We start from the raw sequence: 27,229 nt of genomic DNA, 5'->3' as shown, positions 1-27,229 counted from the left end.
ACATGCATAATAAAGATGTAATACCGCATACACAAAGGGCCTACAACAAGGTGGTATGAAAAGCGTTTAATAGGCGATATGAAATTTCGGAAGCGAAGGAGCGGGTAAAAGTAAGGTTTTTTTTTCTATCTCCATGCAAGATAGCTGTGTGCAGTGAATAAACGCTGACAGATGTATGATGGGTGTGTTGGGGGGCGGTGATGATGATGATGACTAGTAGCTTTTGCCAAGATGAAATAGAAATATCAAGTCCCAAACAGTTCAGCGTAAAAAAGAAAACCCCCCTAAACTTTTTATGGTTGTGTCTAGGCGTGGCAGGTGAGTATGTAAGTCCCATCATATCATTGCGTCGATCCCTCTGTAATCCGAACTATTGGGCTAGGTCGTCGGGAGTTGAATGAGGAAAAAGCACGTATAAAGGCAAATGAAGATCGCATTCTTTAGTTTTCTTTCACCCCGAATGTCTCGAGCAATAATACCATCACCCTACCGCCCTTCAGCAGCAGGCACTGCAGGGCTGCTCTTGATAGCTGTTATGGTCATCATTCACATGTGCGTATTACGACCGTTGATGACACCTAGCAACAATAGCACAGACGATACTTGGAGAAGCTGGATGCAACATCATAATACAACGAGCAATCTTCCAAGTCGAGACCACCCATCCCACCTGAAACATGATCAACAATATGTCTCATTTCTTCCACACTCCGGTCTTCAGAACCAGCGTATTGCTCTAATCAATGCTGCTGTCATTGCCAAGGCCTTGAACCGTACCCTGTTATTACCAGAGCTTAATTTGGGCAAGGCTACTTATTGGCGACCCTCACACGATCTTGAATACCTTGTCGCCAACTGCCCTACCAACAATAGCATTTCGACCAAATGTTCAGAGTATCGCCGTTACGTCCCTATGCCAGTTGACAGCATCTTTGATCTTGCACCTTTTGAGCATCTCGGTATTGACAGCATGCAACGTGACGATATGCATACCGAAAATTTGGAAAAGCAATTTGGTATCAAGACCATTTATCGTATCCACGACCCCAGCCGATACTCATATCAAATCCTCGATCGCGATGATGTATCAGCAACACGACAATTTGACTCACGTCTTTTATTGGAAGACATTATGGATCGCCCTGAACAACTTATTCTTTTTGGTTCCCTCTTTGGAAGCAATCGTCTAGGCCTCAGCGACCCTGAGCTCAATTCTGCAAGACACTATTTACGTCATGAAATGGGCTTATCGCATCCTGATGTCTTGAAGCAAACAAACGTGATCCTTTCACAGCTTGGTGCTATACCAGAAAGAAGCGATGCTAATGTAGAACAACAAGTGAGCATCACCGATGGTTCATTTACTAGTGTACATATGCGGCAAGGTGATGGCGTATTTCGTAAACAGGCAAGCAACACACGTACAGCAATTAGACGAGCACTTGAACATCCACATGACGATGACGATAAAGATCAGCAACACGAAACGGATCGATTTATGAAAGAAACGGTGGCACGTTTGCAAGGGCTATCAAGTCGAAAAGATGTTTTGGAAGCGTGTGTGGAGCTACAATCGATGGAGCATCTTCACGCTAGGCTTAGGTTGATCTACATGGCGACGGATTCTCGGCGTCCACAGGCGCAATTGGCCGATCTCTATGCAGAGTTTGTGTGCTTATTCACGCTACACGATTTCCCAGAGGTTACACAAGCGATCGCAGACCCACTTTTGTTACCACTAGTGGATGCAGAGGTAGCATCACACGCTGATTATTTCATCCCAACACCAAAAAGCACCTTTTCTGGTTATATCAGTCAACGGAATCACAAGTTGCATTCAACTGAAACCATTTTATCATCATTACCTTCATCCACTTCCTCCTCCTTGTAGATATATTTACATTCCTTTGTTACACCTTCCCCTTTTTTTGCTTCCCTTTTATTGCATTTGTACATTAATCTACACAAAATACACTCCTCCTCTGTTCTATATTCTAGTACACGTAGCGTCATTTTTTTACTTGGCTCCCTTATTAGCACTATTTGGTGGAAAGCATTCTAGACGAAATTTAGAATAGTGTATTTTAGAAACGAAAGAAAATCCTCTCCCTTCTAGACATGCATTGTGCACCGTAGACTAGTTGCACCATGGTGGATGGTAAGAAGGGGGACCACAATAATGGTGGATTTATTAGCGCTGTGGCGTGTACATACATACACAAGGATAATTATGTGTGTACATACGTCTCATTGGTATACCTTGAGCTTACTCACATCTTGGCGTAATACATAATGTTGGTGCTTATCAAACAGGGTTCCCCAGCATGATAAACGACGACAGCATCAGATGCATCAGTGTTGTTGCTCACGTGTTGATATCATCAGCATGATGACGGGCAGCTCGCAAAAACGGTTAATGCACTTTTCCTTTCCTTCTCTTTTTATGCATCATCTTATGATTGCCTTGATGGTGGTTTCATTCTTTTTGTTTATGTATGTAATGTGGTGATAAAGATGAAGGACAATGATGATGAAGTGGGGGTGAATAAAGAAACTTTAGACTAAAAGGCCAGTGCGAAAAGGAGACAAAGAGAGCACAGCCATCTGCAAGGGGGTGATGGATGATGGGTGATATCTTCTTCTTCTTGTCATTGAAAGATACATGATGATGATGATCACGGGACTGTTCTCCTTCCCAAGTTCAGGAACCAGCAGTATTACTGTGCCCTGTTGTATGTGTTATTATACTCCACACTTACGGTAGCTGTCTCCGACCACATCTTGAACGTCGTCTTCTTCCTCCTTTTCGTTGGCCAACACGACGCCCTCTCCCCTTTTACTCTTTCTTTTTGACGTACTTGACATATGGACAACGTAATTGACCTCGTCAACAAGATTCAAGATGTATTCTCTGCCATTGGTGTAGCTAGCGACACATTGGATCTGCCACAAATCGTGACAGTAGGAGCACAAAGCGCCGGCAAATCGTCCGTCTTGGAAACCATTGTACAGCGCGACTTCCTTCCTCGTGGCAGCGGCATCGTCACTCGTCGTCCTTTGGTGTTGCAATTGGTTACGTTGCCAGCATCGAGCGAATCACAAGATTATGCCGAGTTCCTTCATGTGAGCAACAAGCAGTTTTACGACTTTGCCCAAGTGCGACAAGAGATTGAGGATGATACGGCTCGTGTGGCAGGATCCAATAAGGGTATTGCGCGTCAACCCATTCATTTGAAGATCTATTCCAAAAAGGTGCTCAACTTGACATTGGTGGACTTGCCTGGTTTGACTAAGGTATGTAAAGGTTGTACCTGCGTCATGTGTATAGATAACTCATATATGCATACAATAGATCCCTATTGGCGATCAGCCTACAGACATTGAAAAGCAGATCCGTAGCTTGGTGCTCGACTATATCTCAAAGCCCAACAGGTACAATGGAAATTAGCATTGGGGATATCAGCATTCATTTGGTTATTGACATACACAAATACAGCATCATCCTTGCAGTAAGCCCAGCCAACACCGACATTGCCAACTCGGATAGTCTTAAATTAGCACGCAAAGTGGATCCTGCAGGTAATGTATCATAGACAATTGGATTATGGATCAATGGCTAATGTTGGGGATGTAGGCAAGCGAACCATTGGTGTGGTAACCAAGCTGGATTTGATGGATGCCGGTACCAACGCTCTTGATGTATTGACGGGTCGTGCCTTTCCACTCAAGTTGGGTTTCGTCGGCATGGTGAATCGAAGCCAACAAGACATTTTGACCAACAAGCCCATGGAAGACGCCATCAAGGCTGAAAAGGAGTTCTTTCAAAGACACAATGCATACAAAAGCATCGCTTCTCGTTGTGGATCAGAATACCTTTCCAAGCAATTGAATACGGTAAATCATTTGGAATGTGGATGAGCATCGCTTGAGATATTTACATTGGTTGATATAGATCCTTGTGAATCACATTCGAGAAAAGCTGCCTGATCTACGATCCAAGTTGAGCTCGCTTATTGGTCAAACACAACATGAACTTGCACAGTATGGTGATCCTGCTTTTATTGGTAGTGCACACAAGGTAAAATCGTGTTGTTATGGTAGTAATGGATCAAGGCTAAAATCGTCATCATCAACGATAGGGATCGCTGGTTTTGAAAATGATCACCATGTACGCCACTCAATACATGGCATCCATTGACGGCACTTCCCCTGAGATTTCCACCAAGGAATTGTAAGTATCGGTGGATGGATGGATGGATGGATGGCCCAAATGCAACATGCTGATAATGCGATGATAGATCTGGTGGCGCGCGTATTTATTATATATTCAACAACATTTTCGGCCAAGCACTTGATGCTATTGTGCCATGCTCTAATATCACCAACGAAGATATCCGAACGGCCATTCGCAATTCTACCGGACCACGTTGTTCATTGTTTGTACCTGAGCTTGCTTTTGATCTCCTTGTACGCCCTCAAATTCGACTTTTGGAAGCTCCCAGTCTACGATGTGTTGAAATGGCATTCCAAGAGTTATCCAAGATATGTCATACATGCGGTACCAAGGTGAGTGTTTCTTTCTTTGGAGGAGAAAAGGGATCAACGTGCATATGATTTGACACTTTTTTTATGCAGGAACTATCCCGCTTCCCCAAACTCCAATCCAAACTGGTTGAAGTTGTATCGGACCTGCTTCACGAACGACTTGGCCCCTCAACTTCCTATGTCAAGAGTTTGATTGAGATCGAATGCGCTTATATCAATACCAATCATCCTGATTTCCCTGGTGCTACCGGTGCTATGCGAGAACTTGAGATCCGTAGTGGAAGAAAGGTTCGCAAAAACGAGCGAAAGAAGCCACATGTCAATGGTGTTATGCCGCAACAACAGCAACAGCAGAACCATCTTCATTCCTCACAAACCCAACCACAACCCATGCAGCATTTGGAACGTCCACTTTCAACAGCATCATCTACAATGTCAGCATCATCGCCTTCCAAAGACTCTTTCCTCAATTACTTTTTCGGTGGTGGATCCAAGACTGATATGGGTGGTATGGGTGCACCTGGCGGTGCTGTTCCTCCGCCTCCTTCATCTACCTCGACCATGGGTGACAAATTGAACAATGAAATTGATCAGGAGTTGGAACCACAATTTTCACAAGGCGTAAGTATGAAGCTGATTTCTTGTACAAACATTGGTTGACATGGATACATAGTTGGCTTTGGATGAAGAGCTGGTGGGTCAACCTACTGATCGCGAAGATATGGAAGTCGAATTAATTCGTAAGTTGATCTCCGCACTTTGTGGTATCCATGCTACGGTACTAATGATGGTTGCTAGGCACATTGATCATCTCTTATTTCAACATTGTACGTAAATCCATCCAAGATTTGGTGCCAAAGGCGATCATGCATCTGTTGGTGAACTTTACTCGGGAATCTGTGCAGAATAGACTTGTGTCAGAACTCTATCGGGAGGATCTATTCACCGATTTGCTGCAGGAGGATTCGGGTGTCACAGCTGAACGTGCACGGTGTAAGGCTATGCTCGACATGTACCGAAAAGCATTTTCCATCATCAGCGAAACCATCTAGACAATATACACACACAACATCCACACATTCACGAGACATGCAGAGAGACAATAAATTATTATTGCAAACAAGTGATACAAGGAAAGAAAGAATCATGTACAAAGCCGATACGTAATAACGGCAACTATTAGATAAGATGCGGTGGGAGTGAGGGGATAAAAATAGGGGAGATTATAAATTAGAAACAAGACTTTTAATAGCTTGCTTGGGTGATATGGAAGCGGATGTGACCCGATCCACCATACTTGAATCATGCACCATGGATGCAAGGTGGGAAGGTACCTGTGAAATGCGTCAACAGTTGGTGAGTGAGCCCTTTAAGGGTCCAAAGTCCCTGATTTTCTCACAAGGCACAATCATACATACCTTGCATAACTCTTGCTGGTAAAGAATAAGCATCTCGACAACTTTGATTTCGTTTCGAGCCATTTGTTGGCGTTCACTGGTTAGTGATTGGGACATGCAAGTGGAATTATTATTGCTCGTAGCAGCGGCGATGGATGAAGGAGCATAAAAAACGGTGGGTGCAATGACTCGAGCAAGGTTCTTGACATCCATGCGATTAGTATCATGCAAGGAGGCAACCCAGCGAAGGAAAAGAAAGAGCAATTGCATCGTATCACGGTGTGCCTTTGGTAGCATGCAACATGTCAAATGCAACGCGGCTTTGCATTTTGTCTCACTCTCCATACCTAAAAACAAGAGTAACCCTATTTAGATATTCGCATGCACATTCACATAGGACATCTCCAAAAGTTGTAAAAGAAAAAAAGGGTATCCGGATATAGATGTAAAAAAGATGCAAGGGATCTTCAGGAGGAGTGCTTTGAATACTTACGAGTACAAGTAATCCATAAATCATACAACTTGAACGTTAACAATGGCTCTGGTAAATCGTGTAAATACCGCTTCAGCAATGCACATAACTGGATAGGCGATGAATAACGGCTAAAGTCCACTGGATCACCACGATCGACTGCTTGACGAGTGATGTTAAGGTCACGGATGTTGCCGTTCTTCCGAAACACGCCTTCGACCGACATATCTGCACGATGCATCAGCGGTGATGTTTTCTCTTGGCGCAAGTATTAAGATCTTACCCATGCCGAGTAACGTGAAAATGCAAGTTTGCACAAATTCGGGAACACATGTGTTCGGCGTCAAGTAGCGTGCCATCATTGGCGGGATACGTTCTCCTTCAAATTGAGCTTGTCGAGTTGTCCTTGTTCTTTCTACCAATGTGATTAATGGCACACCAAAAATCTTGTTATTACATGGTGGGCCATTGAATGATGCTTGTTGATGCTTGCTGGTAGCAACCGTAACTCGTCCTTTTAATTTCCTCCAAAGGGATTGTCGAGGTGTATCGGATAGGATGAGTGATACCAGATCATTCAACCGATAATGCTCATTCAATAGCTGGTGAAGATGTACCACTGCAAGATACCTCATCAAGACATCTTGTCCTTCGTTCAAGTCAACAAGGAAAGCAACGTTGATTTCCTCTTGAGCATGATGGTATTGTTGTTGCTCATCACATGTAGTATCGGAGACAATCACTGCATCCGCCGTTGCAGCCCGTTTTCGTCGATCAAAAATCAAGTTGCTATAAGGTGATCGATGTTGTTGTTGCTGATCCTTGTACTCTGTGCTTAAAGCTCGCCTTATGTTGTTTCCAAAACGACGATGGAAAGGTGTTTTATCGAATAATGTGATAGATCGCTTCATGGTGGGGGAGGATGCCACTCGGTGTCGATCAATCAGGTGCAAAAAAGAGGACGTGCGTTTGCTTTTTTTTGCGTCTACATTTATTTCGTCATGGTGATGCGCTCCAACTTGGCTGGTAACTTTAGCTGCTGCTGCTGCTGCTGATACTCTTGTAATACCGCCACCACCTCCACCTCCTACCGCTCCTGGCACCCTGCCTATGATTGTAGTAGAGTTGTTAGAGGAAGATGATGACGATCCATAAATTTTCAAGTTGAGTGCATTGTTACCTGCAATCATGTAAAAGTATTGTGTCAGCGAAGATCGTACCAAATCAAGATGTTGTTCAAGCCGACTCGTATGAATAAATAAATGTGCTTGGTTTGTTGGTGCAACCGGTATAGTGTTGGCTTTGGGATGACCAGCATCCATTACTTTATCATCTAGTTGATGTTGTTGTTTTTCCTCATGCTGCTGCTGCTGTTGTTGTTGTTGCTGCTGCTTTGTATAACACTCATTGCACACAAGAATGGTAGACATGGTTTTGTCGTCTTGGGTGGATTGTACAAGGCATGCATTGGATAGCTTAGAAGCGAGTGATGTATCGCATATAGTGCATGTAAAGCATGAAAGGTGCCATTTGAGTGGTCCTCGTCTCAAGCATTCATCTTCAATGATTGATTTGCAATATTGGCATTGATCGACTGCTGTGATGGTTTGTTCAGAAGCAAGTGGAATAGGCTCATCCTTGAACCAGTAACGCCCTGCCATCCACACTCGTTTCTTCTCAAGCGGAAGCAAAGCCTGCAGAAATCGGAATACTGTGCCCGAATGATGACTTTCCTATATAATAATGCATAATGGTATGAATGGTAGAGCTCATTTTTTGGGTGACACGTGCCATACCAGCTGTAATGACTCCACTAAGCCGATGCGAATGAGTGCTTTAAGACTCTGGGCCATACCAGTGACAAGGGTAAGCACCTCTTGTGCTACCATCACGTTGTTGTTATTGCCACCATGTTGTTGCTGTTTCGATTCCTTCGTGTTGTATGGTACTGCCCCAGAAGCCAATAATTGAAGTAGCTGGATAATGTATGTTGAAATGGATTTCGATTCGCTTGCGCAAGAAATACTGCTGCTATTATGGATTTCAATATCGAGTGAGGTGGTATCAAGGGCATCCAAGGCGGCAAATAAAACTTGTACGTGGGATACGAATTGGCTGACCATGCGCAAAGATTCCACCGTAGCACCTGCTGCAAAATTGAGTAGCATGTCCGAAATACATGCAGCTGCCGATTCTTCAAAAGCTGAAAGATCAGTCCAAATGCGATCTAACATTCTTTCAAGTGATAGTTGTTGTTCTTTAAGCTCATGAGGCGCCACTAATTGATAATCTGTAAAGGGAGGAGCGTCAATGACATCATGTAAATGATAAGCGTGATGGTATTTACCACAACTAGCCACTGTAAAGTCTGCTAATCGGACATCCCATGACTATGTATGTATCATGCATAAGTTATACAATGGCAAGCAGACGTCTTTTGATACAAACGTACCTTTTGTATCATGTAACATGTCAAATGCCATCGTTTTCTCGGCTCATTTTGTTGCTCGACGAATTGCTTGAGGATAGCCATGTTGCATCCAGCACAATGGGTATCATCATTAAGGGAAAAATGGTATCGGCAATAGACTTGGCCATTGTATTCAAAGGATGATGCAGCGTCATGGGTGATACAATCTGGGCACTGCAAGCATTGAGGATGATACATAAATCTTGGGTCAACGGGCTCGAGAATGGGCTCATGACACTGCCTGCATATCAATCCGAGATGTGTGTAATAATGCTGTTCACAAAGGATCATCACGTGCTGCTGATAGATGCCGTTGTCATTGCGCTTGATAGTTAATGCATAAACATTGGATCCCACTGGTATCAAACAATCCTAGAGATAGAGTATGTTAGGTATACCTTATCATCGCTGCTTGTTGTTTGGACCGCTATTCACTCCTTATCCCCTCCTTGGTAACCAACCAGCTTGGTCAACCCATCTCCGCTGCTATGGCAACTCCCATCACCATGACCCCACATCCTGGTTGCTTTCAAAGGAAATGATTCATATCACGCAGCTTACGGCGCCACTTTTTTTGAAATGGGATATTGTTTGTTGCATATTTAATGTATAAAGCGACGCCCGAATGCATATGAATGATCATTTCCTTTTCTCCTTTTTATCCACACTTGTACTCTTCCTGGGATACTCGATTGGTGTATCCCTGCTCATATCCACGCACAATGGGTCCCTTGTCGGAAGCCAGTGTTGATGCTGACACACTCCTCTCATAGGGGATTGAAAGAAGAAAAAGGCACTCACCTCGCAAACAAGGCATGTTGGATGATACGGCTCACCACGAATACGAATTGGGTCAATTCCAATACATGGTTGATGACATGCTTGGCAACACGTTTGTTGCTGTTGTTGTTGGGTTGACTCTACACCATCATCCATCATCATGATTTTGACGATGATATGCTGTTGTTGTTGCTGCTGCTGCTGCTAATGCTGCCTCCTGTGAATGTGCGAGCAAGTTGGAAAGTAAAAGAGTGGTAGAAGAGAAGGAAAAGGAGAACAAGATGTTTGGATTGAATGAAAAGATCTTGTTTGCTGTACACTTTGAAAGGAGGAAAAAATCAGAATGAGCGTTGAATACTGCGTGCGGCGTGAAATTGGGTAGAAGAAGGGAAAAAAAGAAAAAGGAAGAGACAAGGGAGAGAGTATATGGGGGAGATGGATGAATAAGAAGAGAGGGGAGGATAAAGCGCTAGGTCTGTGATCCATCACGACGCTCACCCACCAACCAACATTACAATCAACAACCTAAACATCTAATACAGCCGCCCTTTTCCACCTCCTCTATACCCATCCATGTGTGTACCATTCTCCTAATAGCCAATCGATCATTTGATGTTGTCAGCATGTGCTGACAGCAAATTTTCTCAACCTACTACGCCGCACACATCGGCCCCAATGTCGGTTGTTCAGCTGCTACTACTATAAAGCCAACCACATTCCTTATCAGTGTTAGTTGTTTTTTCTTCTTCTCTGATTCAAGATGGGAATATGCTGGAAACTTTAAGCTAGATTACATCCTCAAATGGGTATTGCGTGTAGGTGCATGCTTGTTGCACTTGTCAATTATAAGATTGGGCAACTGCAGAAAGTTCAGATCAAAAGGAGAACGAGGAGGCCCGTTGTTAGTTGGTGCATAATACACATTTTGTAGCAGAGAAAATACATCCAAATGCAAACAACGATGCTATATATAGTGATGCGTTGCTGGAGAAAGAAAAAGGGATTGACTGCAGAATCGTACATGGAATCATACTCTATTTTTGCCGCAAGTGACTCTATATGTGTGGTGTTATGCATGAATGGTGGTGGAAAACACAACATTAAGTGCAGCTTAGTGAGCCGTGATTGGTATCATTTCATTCGTTTACAGCGTATGGGTATCATCCTAAAGGAGAAAACGATCGAGAGAGGAGCAGTAAATATAACTGCATGTTCGGTGATGATAGCGATGATGATACATACAAATGGTGTGATAACGATTTCGGATCTATTATCCATAAACGTTACGTAACCATCTCGAATTCGCCTTTGTGGATGGGCAAATTAGGTCTAACAACAACTCGATCGAAAATGGGTCTGCATACTTGACGCATGATGAAAAGGCTTTATTGACATTGGGTATTGCCACACAATGTCGCTCTATCGAACCATGACATGGATGTTGTGCTGTGTTCATACGACATTCGAAGCTATCCGATTCAATTGGTGGATGTAGCAAGTATTAATAAGAGTGCGTAGGGGCAAATAGTAGGTCGGCAGCTTAGTATACAGGAAAGCGCATCCATCGTTGCGATGGTGGTTGTGGCAACTCCTTGTCTTGCATCTATTTGCGTGTGTGGCCATTCGTGCTATTACAGCATACTCGGAACGCTTGTATTGCTTACATTTTGCATGTACCACAAGATGGCGGCAAACTGGTTGTGGCAAAAAAGAGGGGGAGAGGAGGAGGAGAGGTATCCTGTATATGTAAGATGACTGTATGATATGTGTGAAATGTGTGGGCATGGGTGGGGAATAAGGGGTATCGGTACAGGCATCTACAATTCGGTTGGGGATCCTGCAAACTAGTTATGTAATCTTGAAAGTGGAGAGGCCAACTCTTGATTTCACGATGATTGGTATTGTTGATGATGCTATGTATGAAAGAGCGAAATCTTCGAAGGCCAATGCTGGATGCAATAAGAACTTCCATATTCAACGAATGAACAACCTTTCGTAAGAGTCTAATAGGAGGGCTATGTACAATGAAATGATTGTTTCCCCATGAGCAAACCATTAGCTATTTTTAAGTTAAGAAGAATGATCCCTTGGTGCCATTGTTTAATAACCAAGGAGTGAGCTTCATTAGCAAATGCTTGTTTCTACAAGGTTGGCACATCAAGCATCATCATCCACCCGATCCAAGAATTGATCTTGTGACACTTGAGGATTGAAGGATGCCTTTAGGTGATGAAGTATCCAGTATCAAACTCGAGAGTATACGTGTGATTAGCAGCTTATAGTTGAATGATGATGATTTATTCTAGGATATCCACAATGCAATAATAACAACTTCTATATGTATGTGCGCGTTATCAATAAGCTGGGTGGAGGGAATAGCACGACCAACACACGACCATTTAGAATCCAGTGGAGGGGAGAGAGAACATTTGGCTGATGAAAAATACGTGCATTAGCGCGCCGCGTTTCCTTTTCCCTTCACTCTCTCTCTCTCTCTTTACTCACTCTAACATACAACCTACGTCTCGATCAACCAATGTCTGAACGACGATACGTTGAATTCGAATCGATCCATAGTGGTATCCAATCTGACGTTGGCCGATTCCGCCTTGCTCCCAACGGCATTGGATGGAAATCCACAGGCAACAAGACCACCGTCATTGCTGCGGACGATGTCAAAAAGGTCTCTTGGTCTCGAGCTGCTCGTGGTCATCAGGTCCGCATTGTAGTCAAGGACAACACTGTTTACAAGTTTGATGGCTTTCGATCTGAAGTAGGTGGCATTGTAAAAGGCATAGGATTCGGGCTGTTGATCTAACCCCAACACGGCTTCTCTAGGACTTTGACGATTTGAAGGACGCCGTCAAGCTATATTACAAGGTGCAACTGGAAGCAAAAGAATTGAGCGTACGTGGTTGGAACTGGGGGAACACCAGCTTTCAAGGTAAGATAAGATAAGCAATGCGTGGATGGGATGGATACTGATGGTATCCATGTTAGGTTCCAATCTTATTTTCGATGTATCCAACAAGCCCATGTTTGAATTGCCACTTGCACAGGCCATTGGTACCAACAAGCCCGGCAAGAATGAAGTATCAGTCAACTTTGTCGATCCTGGTCAGCCTGCACCTGAAGGCATCAACCCCAAGGAGGTGGATGAATTGATGGATGTCACATTCTATGTACCTGGTACCGTTGCCAAGGAATCAGAGAACAAGGACAATGAAAATGAGGAGGAGGATGAGGAAGTTGCTGCTGATATGGTAGGTTTTTTGTTATTGTGATCTGGTAGCCATGATACTCATCCGTGGGGCGTATAGGTGTTTTATGAAACAATCAAATCCAAGCTTGAGTTCAGCCAGATGACTACCGAGAACATTGTTCAATTCCAAGAAGTCCTATGCTTGACCCCTCGGTGAGTATCTCATTCATTCTTTTGTTGGAAAGTGGCATGATTGTAACTCTCTTTGTAGTGGTCGTTACAACATCGACATGTACCAAGATTTCCTTCGTCTTCGTGGCAAGACCTACGATTACAAGATCTTGTATTCCAACATCATCAAGCTGTTTTTGCTGTTGAAGCCCGATGAGATGCATGTCATGTTTGTGGTAAGTGCGAGTTGTTTGAATGGCATATGAGTTATCAACATGCTGAGGTGGACATGTTTGGTAGATTGGTTTGGATCCTCCTCTTCGACAAGGTCAAACGAAGTATCCCTTCCTTGTGTTCCAATTTGTGCGTGATGAAGAAATTGACATTGAATTGAATCTCGATGAGTAAGTGTCGAATCAGAGTTGTTGCTTTGGAGTCGATCGTTGACTAGGATTTACACTATGCAGTGAAGCAATCAATGACAAGTATGAAAACAAGCTCCAAAAGCGCTATGATGCTCCTACATACGAGGTGGTCAGCACCGTATTCCGTGCCCTTACCAATAGAAAGGTGACAGTGCCAGGCACTTATAGAAGGTACGTGTGTGTGTTTTTGGTAAACATTAAGGAATACGATATTAACTTTTTTTCACTTAGTCACCATGGTGCCAATGCTCTCAAGTGCTCGATGAAGGCGAATGAAGGTTATCTGTATCCATTGGAAAAGAGCTTCCTCTTTATACCAAAGCCCACCACATTCATCCCACACAGCGAGATTGGTGTTGTCAGCTTTTCTCGTCTTGGTACAACTTCTGGCGGTAGCTCACGTACATTTGATATCAAGTTCCACATGAAGAATGGCACGGATATCCAATTCTCCAGCATCAATCGAGAAGAATATGCCAATCTCGAGGACTTTTTGAGATCCAAGCGTATCAAGGTCAAGTCCGTGAACAATGAGGAAACACTTGTAAGCTATGCAGAGTTGGATGAAGATGAAGAAGAGGATGAAGAAGAATACAGTGGACGCAAGAAACGACGAACAGAAAAGGAAATGGATGTTGATGAAGAAGAAGAAAGCCGTAAGTATGATGATTTATCAATCTCGTTCTCCTTTATTAACATGATATCTATGTAGCTGATGAGGATTTTGCACCTGATGAGAGTGGTAGTGAAGTTGCAGAAGAGTTTGATTCCGAAGCAGCCTCCGAGAATGAATCAGAGTAGAGAGAAGAAAAGTTGTATAGCATTGCTATGTGCGTGTGTGTATATAAATTATCATTTATGATCCCTTTGTACGTTGCGTGATGAGAGAGTGGGAGAGAGAGAATGAGTGAGGGAAAAAATAAAGTCCGCGGTGTGCGTGGGGGAGAGTACGATGCAGTTTACAGTATCGCCGATACAGGAGCGGCTCTGAAGTGCGCAAAATAACAGCCAAGGGAAAAAAAAGACTCATCTCCAACAAGTCAAAGAGAGCAAGACACAACAAACCACCGTGATTGCTTCCTTGGGTCCTGGTCCATAAAAAAGTCTTCTCATCTGCTACGTCCTTGGATCATTGCCCCATCTTGTATTGTCGACTGGTGAAGCTCTCGTTTTAGTCATGACGAACCAGATGGCGTCCCGCTTCCGAGTGAAAAAACTCTCTCCCAAACACCCACTTCCTGTCTTCAAAGAGAAGCAACTACCTGACTTGGATGAAGCCAACCTTCAACGTGCCGTACCTCAAATTGAGACTGGTGTAGAGAAGGATGAAGAGGAGGAGGTAACGTATAGCAACATGGTCTCTTGGTGGTGTGTGGTGTGTGGTGTGTGGGTGGGTGGGTGGTTGCCCATGGGGTACTATTTACCGCTGTGCCGCTAGCAACGATGTGTGTGTGTGTGGGAAGGAGGATGATTAAGGAGAGATTTGGGGGGTCTTTGTGTACCCATTAACCAACTATTTTCTTACATTTTAGCATGATCTTCAAGCTGCCATCTCTGCTGCTCGTGCTGCTGTTACAACAGGTCAAGATGTCGCTCGCTATATCCCAACACCAGATGCATCTCGACAAATTGATGACAAGGAGTACTCTCGCGTCTACAATGTTCAATACAAACAACCCAACAGCTTGATTCGATATTCCATGACAGTCGATGAATTGATATCATGTCGCTATGTGATGGATGAAGAAGACGTATCATTTTTGGAACAACACAACATGAAAAAGAAGGATCACAAGCTATCCGATGATGCTTTTGAACACATGATGGACCTTATGGAATCAGGTGTAAGCTCTCAAATGCCACATCTCAACTTGGTACGTAAAAAAATGTCGTATTTTCCTCATTGCATTCATAGCTGACAACATGTATCTTAGGATCCATCACAAACACCCGATTATGCAGAGCTACTCAAAATGATTCCAGACCTTGCACGCACATACAACTCGATTGATATTGAACCGGTAGCTGCTCATTGGCGTGCACGACGTGTAGCTGCTGGTGGAAAGCCAATTATACCCGAGCTCATGTTTGAAGATTTCACCAAAGGCGATATTGATCCCTATGTATGCTTTCGACGACGTGAGACAAAGTCTGTTCGCAAAACACGACGCACAGATCAACAATCATTGGAGAGACTACGCAAGCTGCGCACTGAAATGGAAAAGGCACGCAATCTTTTGGAGATGGTATTGCGACGTGAAAAGATTCGCAAGGAAGGTTTAGTTCAAGAGCATGCCGTCTTTGACAAACGATGTGAGATTCGCGAGTATCAACGTCAACTGGGCATTCGAGACGAGGAAGCCCTTATGCCGGTTCCCAAAAAGAAACGCAAAATACCACCCTCTGACACTGGCTCAAGGTAAACTTAATCCTCCCCCTTCCTTTGTTACATTGATACTTATACATCTTGAATCTAGCACCACTATCAAGATACCACTCAATCGCCGTAAACGAGATGATGCCAACACTGAAAAATCACCCATGCAACTTGCCATCGAATCGGAGCTTGCTCGTAAAAGAGAAGAGGATGCCGATTATGAAGATGTTACCAACGTAAGTCTTTGGACGAGTTATAATGATGAATGTACTCACACGCTCTTTTGAATAGTGCTCGTATCAACCATTCCCATTGCCATTACCGCTTCATTTTTTCCAATCACTTGTACCTGAAGAAAAGACTCAAGCACCACGCTTTAGGAAGCGGATTGGTCGTGGAGGTCGTGTTCTTATTGATCGTATTGGCTACAGGACACCAGATAATGTGGATGATCGTTATCGTTTTGACCCTGATGTTGTTTGTTTGGATGAAGAGATTGAGGAAGTTGACGAAAATGATGACCGGTAAGGATACGGAGTTCATTTAAAGAGATACAAGCTGATTATTAATGAGCATCCCATTAGCTTTGTGCCCTATCATACCAGCCTGTCAAATGCCCAACTTGCTATTTTGGATAAAAACGTACCAGCAGCCATGTCGGAGGTACCCAATATGCTAAAGAATGATGCGATGAGTCGAGGGATGGTGCCCAACAATGGTAGTGGAATGGCTACTGCTGCTACTTCTTCTTCTACAACAACTCCTACAGTGCCTATTAAACGACAAAATAGCCGATCAAGGATGACACCAAGAGAAGCAGCTATAGCTATGACCAATGGTATGATTGCAACACATTTATCAGCAGCGATGAATGGCGTCTCTGTTCAAATGACACGCACTGGCAACAATAGCAGTAAGCGCTCTTTCATCCAGCCCCAAAGGCACCAATGATCCTAAATCCTTTTTTCTTTTTCAGGTACAACTCCCCTGCAACAACCAACACCTCCTCCGCACAAATCATCGGCATCGCCATCACCACAACTCACCACCTTACAAACCTATACGGCTCGTATATCCTGAATTTTCCTTCCCTCATCCACCCACACCCCTTTCGCTCACCCTCTCTCTTCCGTATACCTGCATGCAGTTTTACAAAAGAAACCAACACCCCCTTCATATTTGCATCTGTATGATTTCACCACAAAGCATGTTTATACGTTTCCCACAACACCCCATGTGAATAAAAAGAAAAAAAGCTACATAGGCATAAAATGGCTGTGGTACATGTAAAATACACAAGAGAGATTTTTATTGATGATCATCATCTAGGTCATAAACTTGATGCTGTTGGCAGAAGGAGCGCTAAAGACACTGCCTTGATCGACTGAGCCAGCAATCGTAAAGACAAGTGACATGCTTTTCTTTTTGGTATTCTTGAGTTGGATCTTGACGTTGCGTCCCTTTTGTTGCACCTTGCCATTATCCACTGATGTAACCTTGATGTTGGGAGGCATGGTCATTTGTACGACAACGGTGCTACCAAATGGCTTGGAATCCTTGCGACGAGCATTGACAACAGCCTTGAATGAGTCTTCATCCGATTCCTTGACTGACAACTGGGATGTGACACGTGCAGCATTGTAAGCCTTGGGAGCAGGACCAGAGACATCAGCAATGGAAGTTAAGCTTTGCTTGTTGCTGCAAGTATCCTTGTTAACGGATCCGCTGGTTTGAGTACAATAAATGGAAGAGCCATCGGTGGTGCTCATGCATGAAAGACCTGCAGCACATTGTTGAACAACCCATTTGCCATGGTTGCACACAGCAAAGCCCGATCCAACACACTTGTATTGGCCATCGGTGGAACACTCATCACCATCTTGTATACAAGTACCATTCTCTTGACCAGAATCCTCATTGTCATCATTGTTGTCAGTGTTGCTAGGTGAAGGTGCAGAGGTCGTAGAAGTCGTTGTTGTGCTGCTTTCAGCACCGCCATCACTAGTGCTGCTGCTGGAAGTGGGATCAGGGGTCGTACCAGTGGTCGATGGCTGTTCAACAGTCTTATCATTGCCAGCGTCACTTGTTGAGTCGTCGTCGTTGCCCTTGTCGTCACCACCAGAGGAAGATGATCCATCATGAACAATATCAGCCAAAGCGACAGCAAAGTTAGGAGAAGCATCCTTGTTGTTGTACGATTGTGATGCATCTGCAAAAGACAATCAGCCAAAAATGAATCACACAATGACAATGTATGTGTAACATACCCCAAACAGTGACACCACCATAGCTCGAGTACTTTGACAAATCCTTGATGATAGGCTTCAAGTCCTCAATCTTGGCATAGCCGGATCCAGCAGCTGTTGAAGAACCAGGGATACCAAGGAACACCTTGACATCCTTGTTGGGGGACTTGTTCTTGGCCCAATCATCCCATTGGTCAAAGTTAAAGCTTGATCCAGTCGTCGAGCAATAGTTGTTGTAAAACTGCACATTGACAGCATCCACGCCAGCTTCACTAATGACATCACCCAACATGGCATCAGGGAATGGACACTACAATAAATACATGTATAAGTATCTTTATACGCCTTTGACATCATCACATAATGAGATTACCTGGGGTGCAGCCGTAATGAAATAATCCTTGGAAGAGTCTTTTTTGAATAAGGTACGAAGTTCATTGATCATTGCCTATAGACCAAATTAGCAATGTTGAGTATACATGTATGTGCTGCTTGGTATCCATGGCAACGGTTGCTTACCACGTAACCCGTTGATCCACCACCTTCGATATCCAGATCGAAGCCATCTATAATGGAATCACCAAAAGGACGAGTCTTGCTATCACCACCGCCAAAAAGATCCCACAAGGTCTTTGCAAATGTCTTTCCTTCATCATCGCTCTTGAAGCCATAAGCACCACTGGCACCACCTAAAGACAAAAGCACCTTTTTGCCTTTCTTTTGGCACGTTTGGATATCTAAATTTCATGGTGTCAGTGGTGGTGTGTCATTGTTTATGAGGTGTAAACAACTTGCCTTTTCCAACTTGATCACATTTGAGCAAATTGGTGCCATCAAAAAACGTTCCAGTGCATGCGTTGGCCAAGTTGAGAGTAGGAAGATCCCCAACGTTGTAATTGGTGATAAAGCCGGCGATCAATACATCCGAGCTGTCATCACAGTATTCGGCAAGACCTTTTTGAGCGCTTTCCGAGTTTGCAGAATTCTATTGTAAAGAGGGTGTAAGTCATGTCTCAACACCATCACATGGTAGGCACGATACATACTTGTCCCCAGTAGGTGACAACGCCGCTTGGAAAGGATGCAGCTACAGCTTGGTGAACAAAACCAAAGAGAATGGAACCAGCCACGATAGTAGAACTCTTGCCAAAGATCATCTTTACGAGAATAGGCAAAGGAAGGAATGGAATGGGAGGGGAAAAAGAAATGTGATTTGTGTGTGTTGAAGAATAATGGGACATGGCCAGCATGCGGTCCTCTTTTATATTCGTAAAGGACAATGATCCTCCCCCGTTGTCATCCGCATATCCAAGTGCGCGCTGATTCATTCAATGATGCGTTCTTTCTCATTCATCACCTTACTGTATTTTCTGTACACCCATCGATGGCTAATGTAATGTAATCAATAATCTCAGGGATATTGAAGGACCCCGCCGCTCGGTATGTGAAAGTGTGTGCGTGTCCCAAATCACCTCTTTTTTTTGTTGCTCCAATCCCGGTACACCACAAGTATGTATAAACTTGATCGTCTCGCATGTTGTCTCCGTGTTGATGCCATTGTGATACATAAATGTGCCCTTCCCCTTGTTGGTTCATTCATCCATGAACCTTCCCTTCACGTTGATAAGGGTGAGCATCATAAAACTTTTTCTGCAATTGCATTGCAGAGAGCCACAAGTATAGGCTATACTCAGTTTGAAACCAATACCATCATCACTAAGGAGTATAATCGTTGTAGGCTTTGCCGATCATGCATGTAAATGGCACGCTGGGGAGAAAATGTCTATGAACCTTTAATTGACGTCGTGTGTAACATCAAACTCTATCATGCAGGGTAAATGCAGCCTGTATTGCTGCGATATGACATTACAAGTGAATCATTACATTTACTGCTGCAACAAGGAAACCACATGGTCCTTTTCCATTTTCCATGGATCGCCTATGATGGATCGTCAAAAAGAAATGGTTGTAGCAGCAACTTTTGAATAATGGCGCCTCACAATGAAGCACTTTCCAGGTACATTTGGTTCGGAGAAAACGTGCGTAATGAGAAAGAGAGGTTGGTAGGACAACAGGGTTCTCTGTTTTCCCGTCTCCGCCTTACAGCATCATGTTGCACTACTTACCCAAAGCATCCCATCTCCCTCAATAGGTTTAAACCTATGGAGAGCATGTCGCTTACCCCACAAACCACTTTTACCTCGTATTTAGGTTTCTCACGCACATCAACAGTCATACAATATCAGTGTTCTCATATACCGCATTATAACAAATCGGGTGCTTTTGCTTGCTTGACTTGTTCACAGCTTAGTAAAAAGTCATTTTGGAATTAAATGATCATGTAATTGGGCTTTGCCAAGGGTCGTCAGCCATGTACAGCACCTTTGTTCATTATGGGACATTGCCGTGTTGTACCATGTGTTGCGTAACATGAGCTTTGGATGCAATCCTGTATATAGGTAACCTTCAAGGATAGCAGAGCAATGGTTAAATCCTCAAGGATCATTCCCATTCCAGAGTAAAAGCCAACCAGTCGCGGTATTACAATGGCTCAAAGCGTCCCAATCTGATCAATGTGACAGGAACAAGACCTTTGTGTCACATTGGACAATATTGATACCAGAGTTTAGGAATCTTTCGTATCGTACCCATGGTCTCATTTTTTGGAGGCGGAAGCAGCACGCTGTATCACGCATAATGACTTTGAATCTCCATTCACTTTCCCATGTACTATGGACATGATCCAGAACGATAATATACATCCATAATTGTAATCATACATTCTAAGCAATGACTCGCACAGCAAAGAACGAAAAAAGTAAATCGGCATGTTGTTAGTGATTGTGCCGCCTAAACTTTCAATTGGTACGTATGCTTGTCTATGTACATGCGTATGTACGAACGCCATGTTTGATGCCAAAGTCTGTATAGACTTATGTATCCTGCAAAGGTGTCTATCACAGGTCTACAACAACGACCATTTAGATACTAAGATAGCACAATGATAAGGTGAATAGGAAAATGGAAGCATACATAGGAGCATCAATTGCCATCCGTGTTGCTGCTCACCTTTCAGGATACACGTTGCTAAGGAATAGCTTGTCAAGGAAGGAACCTGCTGATCATGCCATCTTGGCAACTAGCATTCTTAGAGGTAACGTGTAGGCCTCGACGTTGACTTTATCGCTTTTACTGCATCCATTCCGGCAACTGTACCGGCATGGCATGCGATTTTCATGTTCAGCAAGCTGGGGCTTGACAGCATCATCACGCAAACAACACAAGAAGCCCAATCATACACATATTGATGATTGCAGTGGCTAACGGAACGTCCCATTACATTAGCACTTTGACCAAACAAGGTTCCTTGACGAGTGTATGAAACCTCTTGTATTCAATGACAAGATAAGCAATCATACCTTTTAGGCCAACCAGTGCCATATCACATGCATCATGCGATGTCTTGCAGCAAGGGGAAAATTCCTTACGTACCAAGAACGTTATTAGCAACATTGCACGAGCATACTTTTATTCAATACCATCACACTAGACGTTGTTTGCTATTTATACTGTCATCTTTGCAATTGCTCTTTGTAACCAGCAATACTATACAACGAAGGGGAGAGCAATGGTATGCAAGGGAAAAATGTATCATTTAGAACAGGTTTAGGTGTTGCACATACTCCATGCATGCAATGTTTGATAGACCTCTTGCATGATTTACGCCACGTCTTCTATGGAAATAACATCATGAGCGTTTTCTTGCGCCAACTCCTCCTTGCCGCTAACATGACGACCCCCCTCGAAGAATCACTGATAAAAAGGTGCAGCAGCAGCAGTAACGATGCAGCTCATTCCAGACGATACCTCTACTCAGTCCCACTATGAGATTCTTGGCTATTGGTATTATCGGTGCGATCGTTTCTGCCACCAGTGTTGCTGCGCAAGGAGGGCCGGATCCATGTTCGGGGAAAAGCGAGCAAGATTGCATTAAGGATCCTGATTGCCAGGAAACCTATAAGAACCCGCAAAGAGCGGATGGTAGTGACTTCCACACTAGCAATGCACCTCTTAAATGTATGTTGAGATTTGGTGTTGGTTTATGCTAGAGTACTGAAAAATCGATTACAGGGGAATATGGTGGTTGCCACAAAAAGTTCAAGATGCGTTTCCCTGGTAGTACGACGGGGTTTCCTGAAATGGAAAATCCTTTCAAGTTGGAAGAGCTACTGGGAAAACAACAGCAAGGGAAACAGCAAGGACAAAAGTAAAGACAGCAGCAACTATCATACAATATCCAAATCACGAAGAAGGATCATGTATTACGACATCACTCACAAGATCTACTAAAATCACAATAATAAAAGGGAGGGTTGGGTTATATCATCGAATACGGCCTTTGTTCAAGGTACAATGAGTCGATCAGCCTCTTTCTCTTCCTCTCTTTTTTGCTTTATCACAGCATTTACTGGTGGATAAACTTTTAAGATCTTGCATAAACATTTCTATAATACAATCCATCATCAAGTGCCCACTCATAACGAGGTCCAACTTTGGAAGAAGGAAACCTCTTACATAATGATATGGTTGGCAAACGCAATCCCGTATGTATCCGCTGGAATAATCCTTTAATCCAATCTCATTCAAACAGATAGACTAGACACGGAGATTGAGAAGTACAATGCATTGCTCAATGAGAGATCCATCGATATGGGGCAATGTGAATGGATGAACGGGAGGTGGCACCTGATGCTTGGTGGTATACATATGGATGGCGTGTCAAAACATGGAGTTGGATGATGATGATGATGATGATGATGATCATTGTACATGGCACACGGCTGACAGGTTGCACAAAAGATGATGATAGTAACTGCCAGGGTGATGGCATCATGCATACTGGTGAAGTTGAAGTTGACAATAGACACACATAACAAGGATCCTTTCCCACCCGTTGCATGCACCAAATCATTCCATCCCATATACCAAACCAATTCAGATCCATATCCATATCCATATCCATATCCATATCCATAAAGGTATGTATTGAAGCAAAAAACTACACGTAAATAAAGCTGCTTGTATATAATGACGATCTGTTGTCCACGTGACAAGGCCGTAAAGCAAGTTGCTGCAAGTAGGTGAGATAATGGAGTAAAGACCTTGCTAAAAGAAGCTCCTGCAATGAATTCTGTTACGATTGGTCGTCGCGGCAACGGAGTGTGCTAGAGAGTGTGTTGTGTCAAGAGACTCGTGTGTTGTAGAAGAGTGACAAGAAGGCTGTCTACGGCATGGACTTGCCATTCAGTCAAAGAGAATCGGATCAAGAGAGTTGTAGGATTGACATGATGTGTTGAAGCAGGACAATCGTTCGCAGGTGGTAGTTGTATACTTGAATGGACCCAACAGTTGAGAATGGGAGGAAGAGGAAGGAGTGGAAATTAAACAGATTGAGCTAATGAATGCTACTTCTTTGCTTGAGCGTTGCACAATCAAATCATCTTGGGTCGAGGAAGTTGAATGATGAAGATGATGGGCTGGAGCAGGACAATCGTTTGCATGCATTGGATTGGGCAACAAAGGCGAGGGGATGAAAAGGCTATTAGCTGGCAGTTTATGAAGTAACAATCATTTTGATTTTTTTGATGCCTCGATGATATTCTTCTGTTTGAGCGTTACTTGAAACTTGGATGATGGAAATGAATGTCTGGAGCAGGAGTACTCTTTACATGTCATAGATTGGGCAACAATAGGGAATGGGAGGAATGGGATGCTAGCTGGCAATATATGGACTCATAGTAGAAAGTAGCATGCATTGATCCTTCCAATCCTGCAAAATGAGTTGCTTACCCAAACACTACCCTCTGCGTCTTTGGCTCTATCAGAGTCTAGCTACTTGACAATGAACAAAGACCATCTTTCATATCGCATTGTGCTTGTCCCATATACTATGAACATGATCCAGAACGATAATATACATCCATAATTGTAATCATCCATTCAAATCAACAACTCGCACTGCAAAGAACGAAAAAAGTAAATGGGCATGTTGTTAGCGATTGTGCCGCCTAAACTTTCAATTGGTATGCTTGTCTATGTACATGCATACGAACGCCATGTTTGATGCCAACGTTTGTATAGGCATATGTATCCTGCAAAGGTGTCTATCACAGGTCTACAACAACGACTATTTAGATGCTAAGATAGCACAATGATACGATGAATAGGAAGACGGAAGCATACATAGGAGCATCAATTGCACGACTATGCCCATCCTTGTTGCTGTCACCTTCCAGGATACACGTTGCTAAGGAACACCTTGTCATGAATCAGGAAGAATCCTGCTGATCATGTCACCTTGGCAACTAGCATTCTTCAAGGCAACGTGTAGGCATGGACGTTGGCTTTATCGTTTTTACTGCATCCATCCTGGCAACTGTACCGGTATGGCATGCGATTTTCATGTTTAGCAAGCTGTGTGACTTGACAGCATCATCATGCAAACAACACAAGAAGCACAAGTATGCACCTATTGATGATTTCAGTGGCTAACGGAACGTGCCATACATTAGAACTTTGATCAAACAAGGTTCCTTGACGAGAGTATGAAACCTGTTGTATTTAGCCAGGTAAGCAATCATGCATACCTTTTCGACCAACTAGTGCCATATCACGCGGACGAAAACATGCATCATGTGATCTCTTGCAGCAAGGAGAGAACTCCTTACGACGTATCAAGAACGTTATTAACATTGCACAAGCATACTTTTATTCAATGCCATCACACTAGTCGTTGCTTTGTTCTTTGTGTCGGATTTGCAATTGCTCTTTGCAACCAGCAATACTCTACAACGAAGGGGAAGGCAAGGGTATGTAAGGGAAAAATGTATCATTTAAGGCAGGTTTGGGTGTTGCACATACTCAATGCATGGAATGTTTGATTAACTTCTTGCATGATTTACGCCACATCTACTATGGTAATAACATAGGAGCGTTCTCTTGCGCCAACTCTTCCTTGCCCCTAACATGACGACTCCTGGAAGAGTTGCTGATAAAAAGGTGCTGCAGCAGTAATGATGCAGCTCATTCCAGACAAGAACTCTTCTCAATCCCCCTTATGAAATTTTTAGCCATTGCTATTATCGGTGCGATCGTTTCTGCTACCAGTGTTACTGCGCAAGGGGATCGATGTTCGGGAAAAAGCGAGCAAGATTGCATCAAGGATCCTGGTTGCCAGGAAACCTATGGGAACCCACGAAGGTCGGATGGTAGTGACTTCCACACTAGCAATGCACCTCTTATATGTATGTTGAGATTTGGTGTTGGTTTATGCTAGAGTACTGAAAAATCAATTACAGGGGATTATACCGGTTGCTACGAACCCAAGATGATGAACTTAGACCATTCCTGGGGCTTCCCTGGAATGGAAGATCCTTTCAACGAGGGGAAACAACAGCAAGGACAACAGCAAGAAAACAATCAATCATGTTCGGGAAAAAGTGAGCAAGAATGCAAGGATACCCTTAACTGTGAGGCAATGTATGGGAACCCACAAAGGTCGGATGGTAGTAACTTCCACACTAGCAATGCAGATCTTAAATGTATGTCGGGTTGGGTATCGATTTTATGCTAGAGTACTAACAATCGATTACAGGGCAGTATACGGGTTGCTACAACCCAAACGCAGACGATTAGTAAAGCTCGTTTCCCTGGAAATGCACCCAACAAGATGTCAAGCAAACAGCATTTTGACGTATCAATCATCTGATTACATCTCCCGCCGTATATTATTAATAAAGCAACTATCATACAATATCCAAATCACGAAGAAGGATCATGTATTACGCCATTACTCACAAGATTTACTTAAATCACAATAATAAAAGGGAGGGTTGAGTTATATAATCGAATACGGCCTTTGTTCAAGGTACAATGAGTCGATCAGCCTCTTTCTCTTCCTCTCTTTTTTGCTTTATCGCAGCATTTACTGGTGGATAGACTTTTACGATCTTGCATAAACCTTTCTTAATACAATCCATCAAGTGCCCACTCATAACGAGGTCCAACTTTGGAAGAAGGAAACCTCTTATATGATGATATGGTTGGCAAACGCAATCCCGTATCCGCTAGAATAATCCTTTAATCCAATCTCATTTAAAACAAATAGACTAGACACGAAATTGAGAAGTACAATGCATTGCTCAATGAGAGATCCATCGATATGGGACAATGTGAATGGATGAACGGGAGGTGGCACCTGATGCTTGGTGGTGAATCATATGGATGGCGTGTCAAAACATGGAGTTGGATGGTGATGATGATGATAATTGTACATGGCTGACAGGTTGCACAAAGGATGATGATAGTAACTGCTAGGCTGATGGCATCATGCATACTGGCAAAGTTGAAGTTGACAATAGAGACACAAACACAAGGAACCTTTCCCACCCGTTGCATGTACCAAATCCTTCCATCCCATATACCAAACCATTCAAACCCATATCCATATCCATATCCATAAGAACTTGTATGTATTGAACAAAGTTGTTCCACGTAAATAAAGATGCTTCTATATAATGGTTGTCTGCTGTTCACATAAACAAGGCTGTAAGACAAGTTGCTGCAAGCAAGGAACGCTGTTGGAGACAATGGAGTAATGCCCTTGCTAATAGCAATTGCTGGATTGAATGCTGTTACGATTGGTCGTCGTGGCAACGGAGTGTGCTAGAGAGTGTGTGGTGTCAAGAGACTCGTGTGTTGTAGTAGAGTGACAAGAAGGCTGTCTAGGGCATGGACTTGCCATTCAGTCAAAGACAATCGGATCAAGGCAATTGTAGGATCGACATGATGGGTTGAAGCAGGACAATCGTTCACATGGTGATACTTGTACTTGAATGGGGCAACAGTTGGGAAAGGTACGATGCAAGAAGCTGGGAGTGGAAGAAGTGGAAATTCATTAGATTTTTCTTACTGTACGTTGGATGATGTTCTTTTGTTTGAACATTGTTGATTCAAGTCCCCTCGGATCATGAAAGTTGAAGGATGGAGATGATGGGCTTGAGCAGGGCAATCGTTCACATGCATTGGGTTTGATAAAAAAGGTGAATTGGAGGGATGGTGTATCAAGTGGCAGTTTACAAAATA

At 43.3% G+C, this 27,229-nt stretch overlaps 8 protein-coding genes across 8 annotated transcripts; 6 read left to right on the top strand and 2 right to left on the bottom strand.

Moving 5' to 3' along the window:
• Positions 1–460: 460 nt before the first annotated feature.
• O0I10_010339 (uncharacterized protein) lies at positions 461–1,891 on the top strand (the record flags this gene model as incomplete). Its single annotated transcript, XM_058490321.1, has 1 exon — positions 461–1,891. The coding sequence occupies one exon, from the start codon at positions 461–463 to the stop codon at positions 1,889–1,891; it is 1,431 nt and encodes a 476-aa protein (XP_058338917.1).
• A 974-nt stretch (positions 1,892–2,865) lies between these two features.
• O0I10_010338 (uncharacterized protein) lies at positions 2,866–5,597 on the top strand (the record flags this gene model as incomplete). Its single annotated transcript, XM_058490320.1, has 10 exons — positions 2,866–3,294; positions 3,353–3,432; positions 3,497–3,579; positions 3,635–3,894; positions 3,953–4,078; positions 4,140–4,231; positions 4,299–4,566; positions 4,636–5,166; positions 5,219–5,285; positions 5,344–5,597. The coding sequence occupies 10 exons, from the start codon at positions 2,866–2,868 to the stop codon at positions 5,595–5,597; spliced, it is 2,190 nt and encodes a 729-aa protein (XP_058338916.1).
• Positions 5,598–5,768: 171 nt separating this feature from the next.
• O0I10_010337 (uncharacterized protein) lies at positions 5,769–9,826 on the bottom strand (the record flags this gene model as incomplete). Its single annotated transcript, XM_058490319.1, has 9 exons — positions 5,769–5,879; positions 5,964–6,289; positions 6,436–6,642; positions 6,698–7,522; positions 7,595–8,147; positions 8,211–8,704; positions 8,762–8,804; positions 8,867–9,256; positions 9,686–9,826. The coding sequence occupies 9 exons, from the start codon at positions 9,824–9,826 to the stop codon at positions 5,769–5,771; spliced, it is 3,090 nt and encodes a 1,029-aa protein (XP_058338915.1).
• A 2,374-nt stretch (positions 9,827–12,200) lies between these two features.
• On the top strand, positions 12,201–14,263 carry O0I10_010336 (uncharacterized protein; the record flags this gene model as incomplete). The annotated part of the gene is made up of 9 exons (XM_058490318.1): positions 12,201–12,437; positions 12,503–12,608; positions 12,665–12,927; positions 12,985–13,079; positions 13,138–13,273; positions 13,338–13,441; positions 13,505–13,633; positions 13,694–14,118; positions 14,175–14,263. 9 exons carry the CDS (start codon positions 12,201–12,203, stop codon positions 14,261–14,263), a joined length of 1,584 nt encoding a protein of 527 aa, XP_058338914.1.
• A 376-nt stretch (positions 14,264–14,639) lies between these two features.
• O0I10_010335 (uncharacterized protein) lies at positions 14,640–16,919 on the top strand (the record flags this gene model as incomplete). The annotated part of the gene is made up of 7 exons (XM_058490317.1): positions 14,640–14,801; positions 14,995–15,336; positions 15,397–15,881; positions 15,940–16,075; positions 16,131–16,363; positions 16,424–16,752; positions 16,816–16,919. The coding sequence occupies 7 exons, from the start codon at positions 14,640–14,642 to the stop codon at positions 16,917–16,919; spliced, it is 1,791 nt and encodes a 596-aa protein (XP_058338913.1).
• A 245-nt stretch (positions 16,920–17,164) lies between these two features.
• O0I10_010334 (uncharacterized protein) lies at positions 17,165–19,242 on the bottom strand (the record flags this gene model as incomplete). Its single annotated transcript, XM_058490316.1, has 6 exons — positions 17,165–18,048; positions 18,107–18,395; positions 18,459–18,533; positions 18,605–18,822; positions 18,881–19,070; positions 19,132–19,242. The coding sequence occupies 6 exons, from the start codon at positions 19,240–19,242 to the stop codon at positions 17,165–17,167; spliced, it is 1,767 nt and encodes a 588-aa protein (XP_058338912.1).
• Positions 19,243–21,969: 2,727 nt separating this feature from the next.
• On the top strand, positions 21,970–22,356 carry O0I10_010333 (uncharacterized protein; the record flags this gene model as incomplete). The annotated part of the gene is made up of 2 exons (XM_058490315.1): positions 21,970–22,162; positions 22,217–22,356. The coding sequence occupies 2 exons, from the start codon at positions 21,970–21,972 to the stop codon at positions 22,354–22,356; spliced, it is 333 nt and encodes a 110-aa protein (XP_058338911.1).
• A 2,846-nt stretch (positions 22,357–25,202) lies between these two features.
• O0I10_010332 (uncharacterized protein) lies at positions 25,203–25,780 on the top strand (the record flags this gene model as incomplete). Its single annotated transcript, XM_058490314.1, has 3 exons — positions 25,203–25,389; positions 25,444–25,686; positions 25,740–25,780. The coding sequence occupies 3 exons, from the start codon at positions 25,203–25,205 to the stop codon at positions 25,778–25,780; spliced, it is 471 nt and encodes a 156-aa protein (XP_058338910.1).
• Positions 25,781–27,229: the final 1,449 nt, after the last annotated feature.

Source organism: Lichtheimia ornata (assembly GCF_029851405.1).
Source record: "Lichtheimia ornata isolate CBS 291.66 chromosome Unknown scaffold00068, whole genome shotgun sequence".
Taxonomy (NCBI): domain Eukaryota; kingdom Fungi; phylum Mucoromycota; class Mucoromycetes; order Mucorales; family Lichtheimiaceae; genus Lichtheimia; species Lichtheimia ornata.
This window is presented reverse-complemented; position numbering and strand designations above follow the sequence as displayed.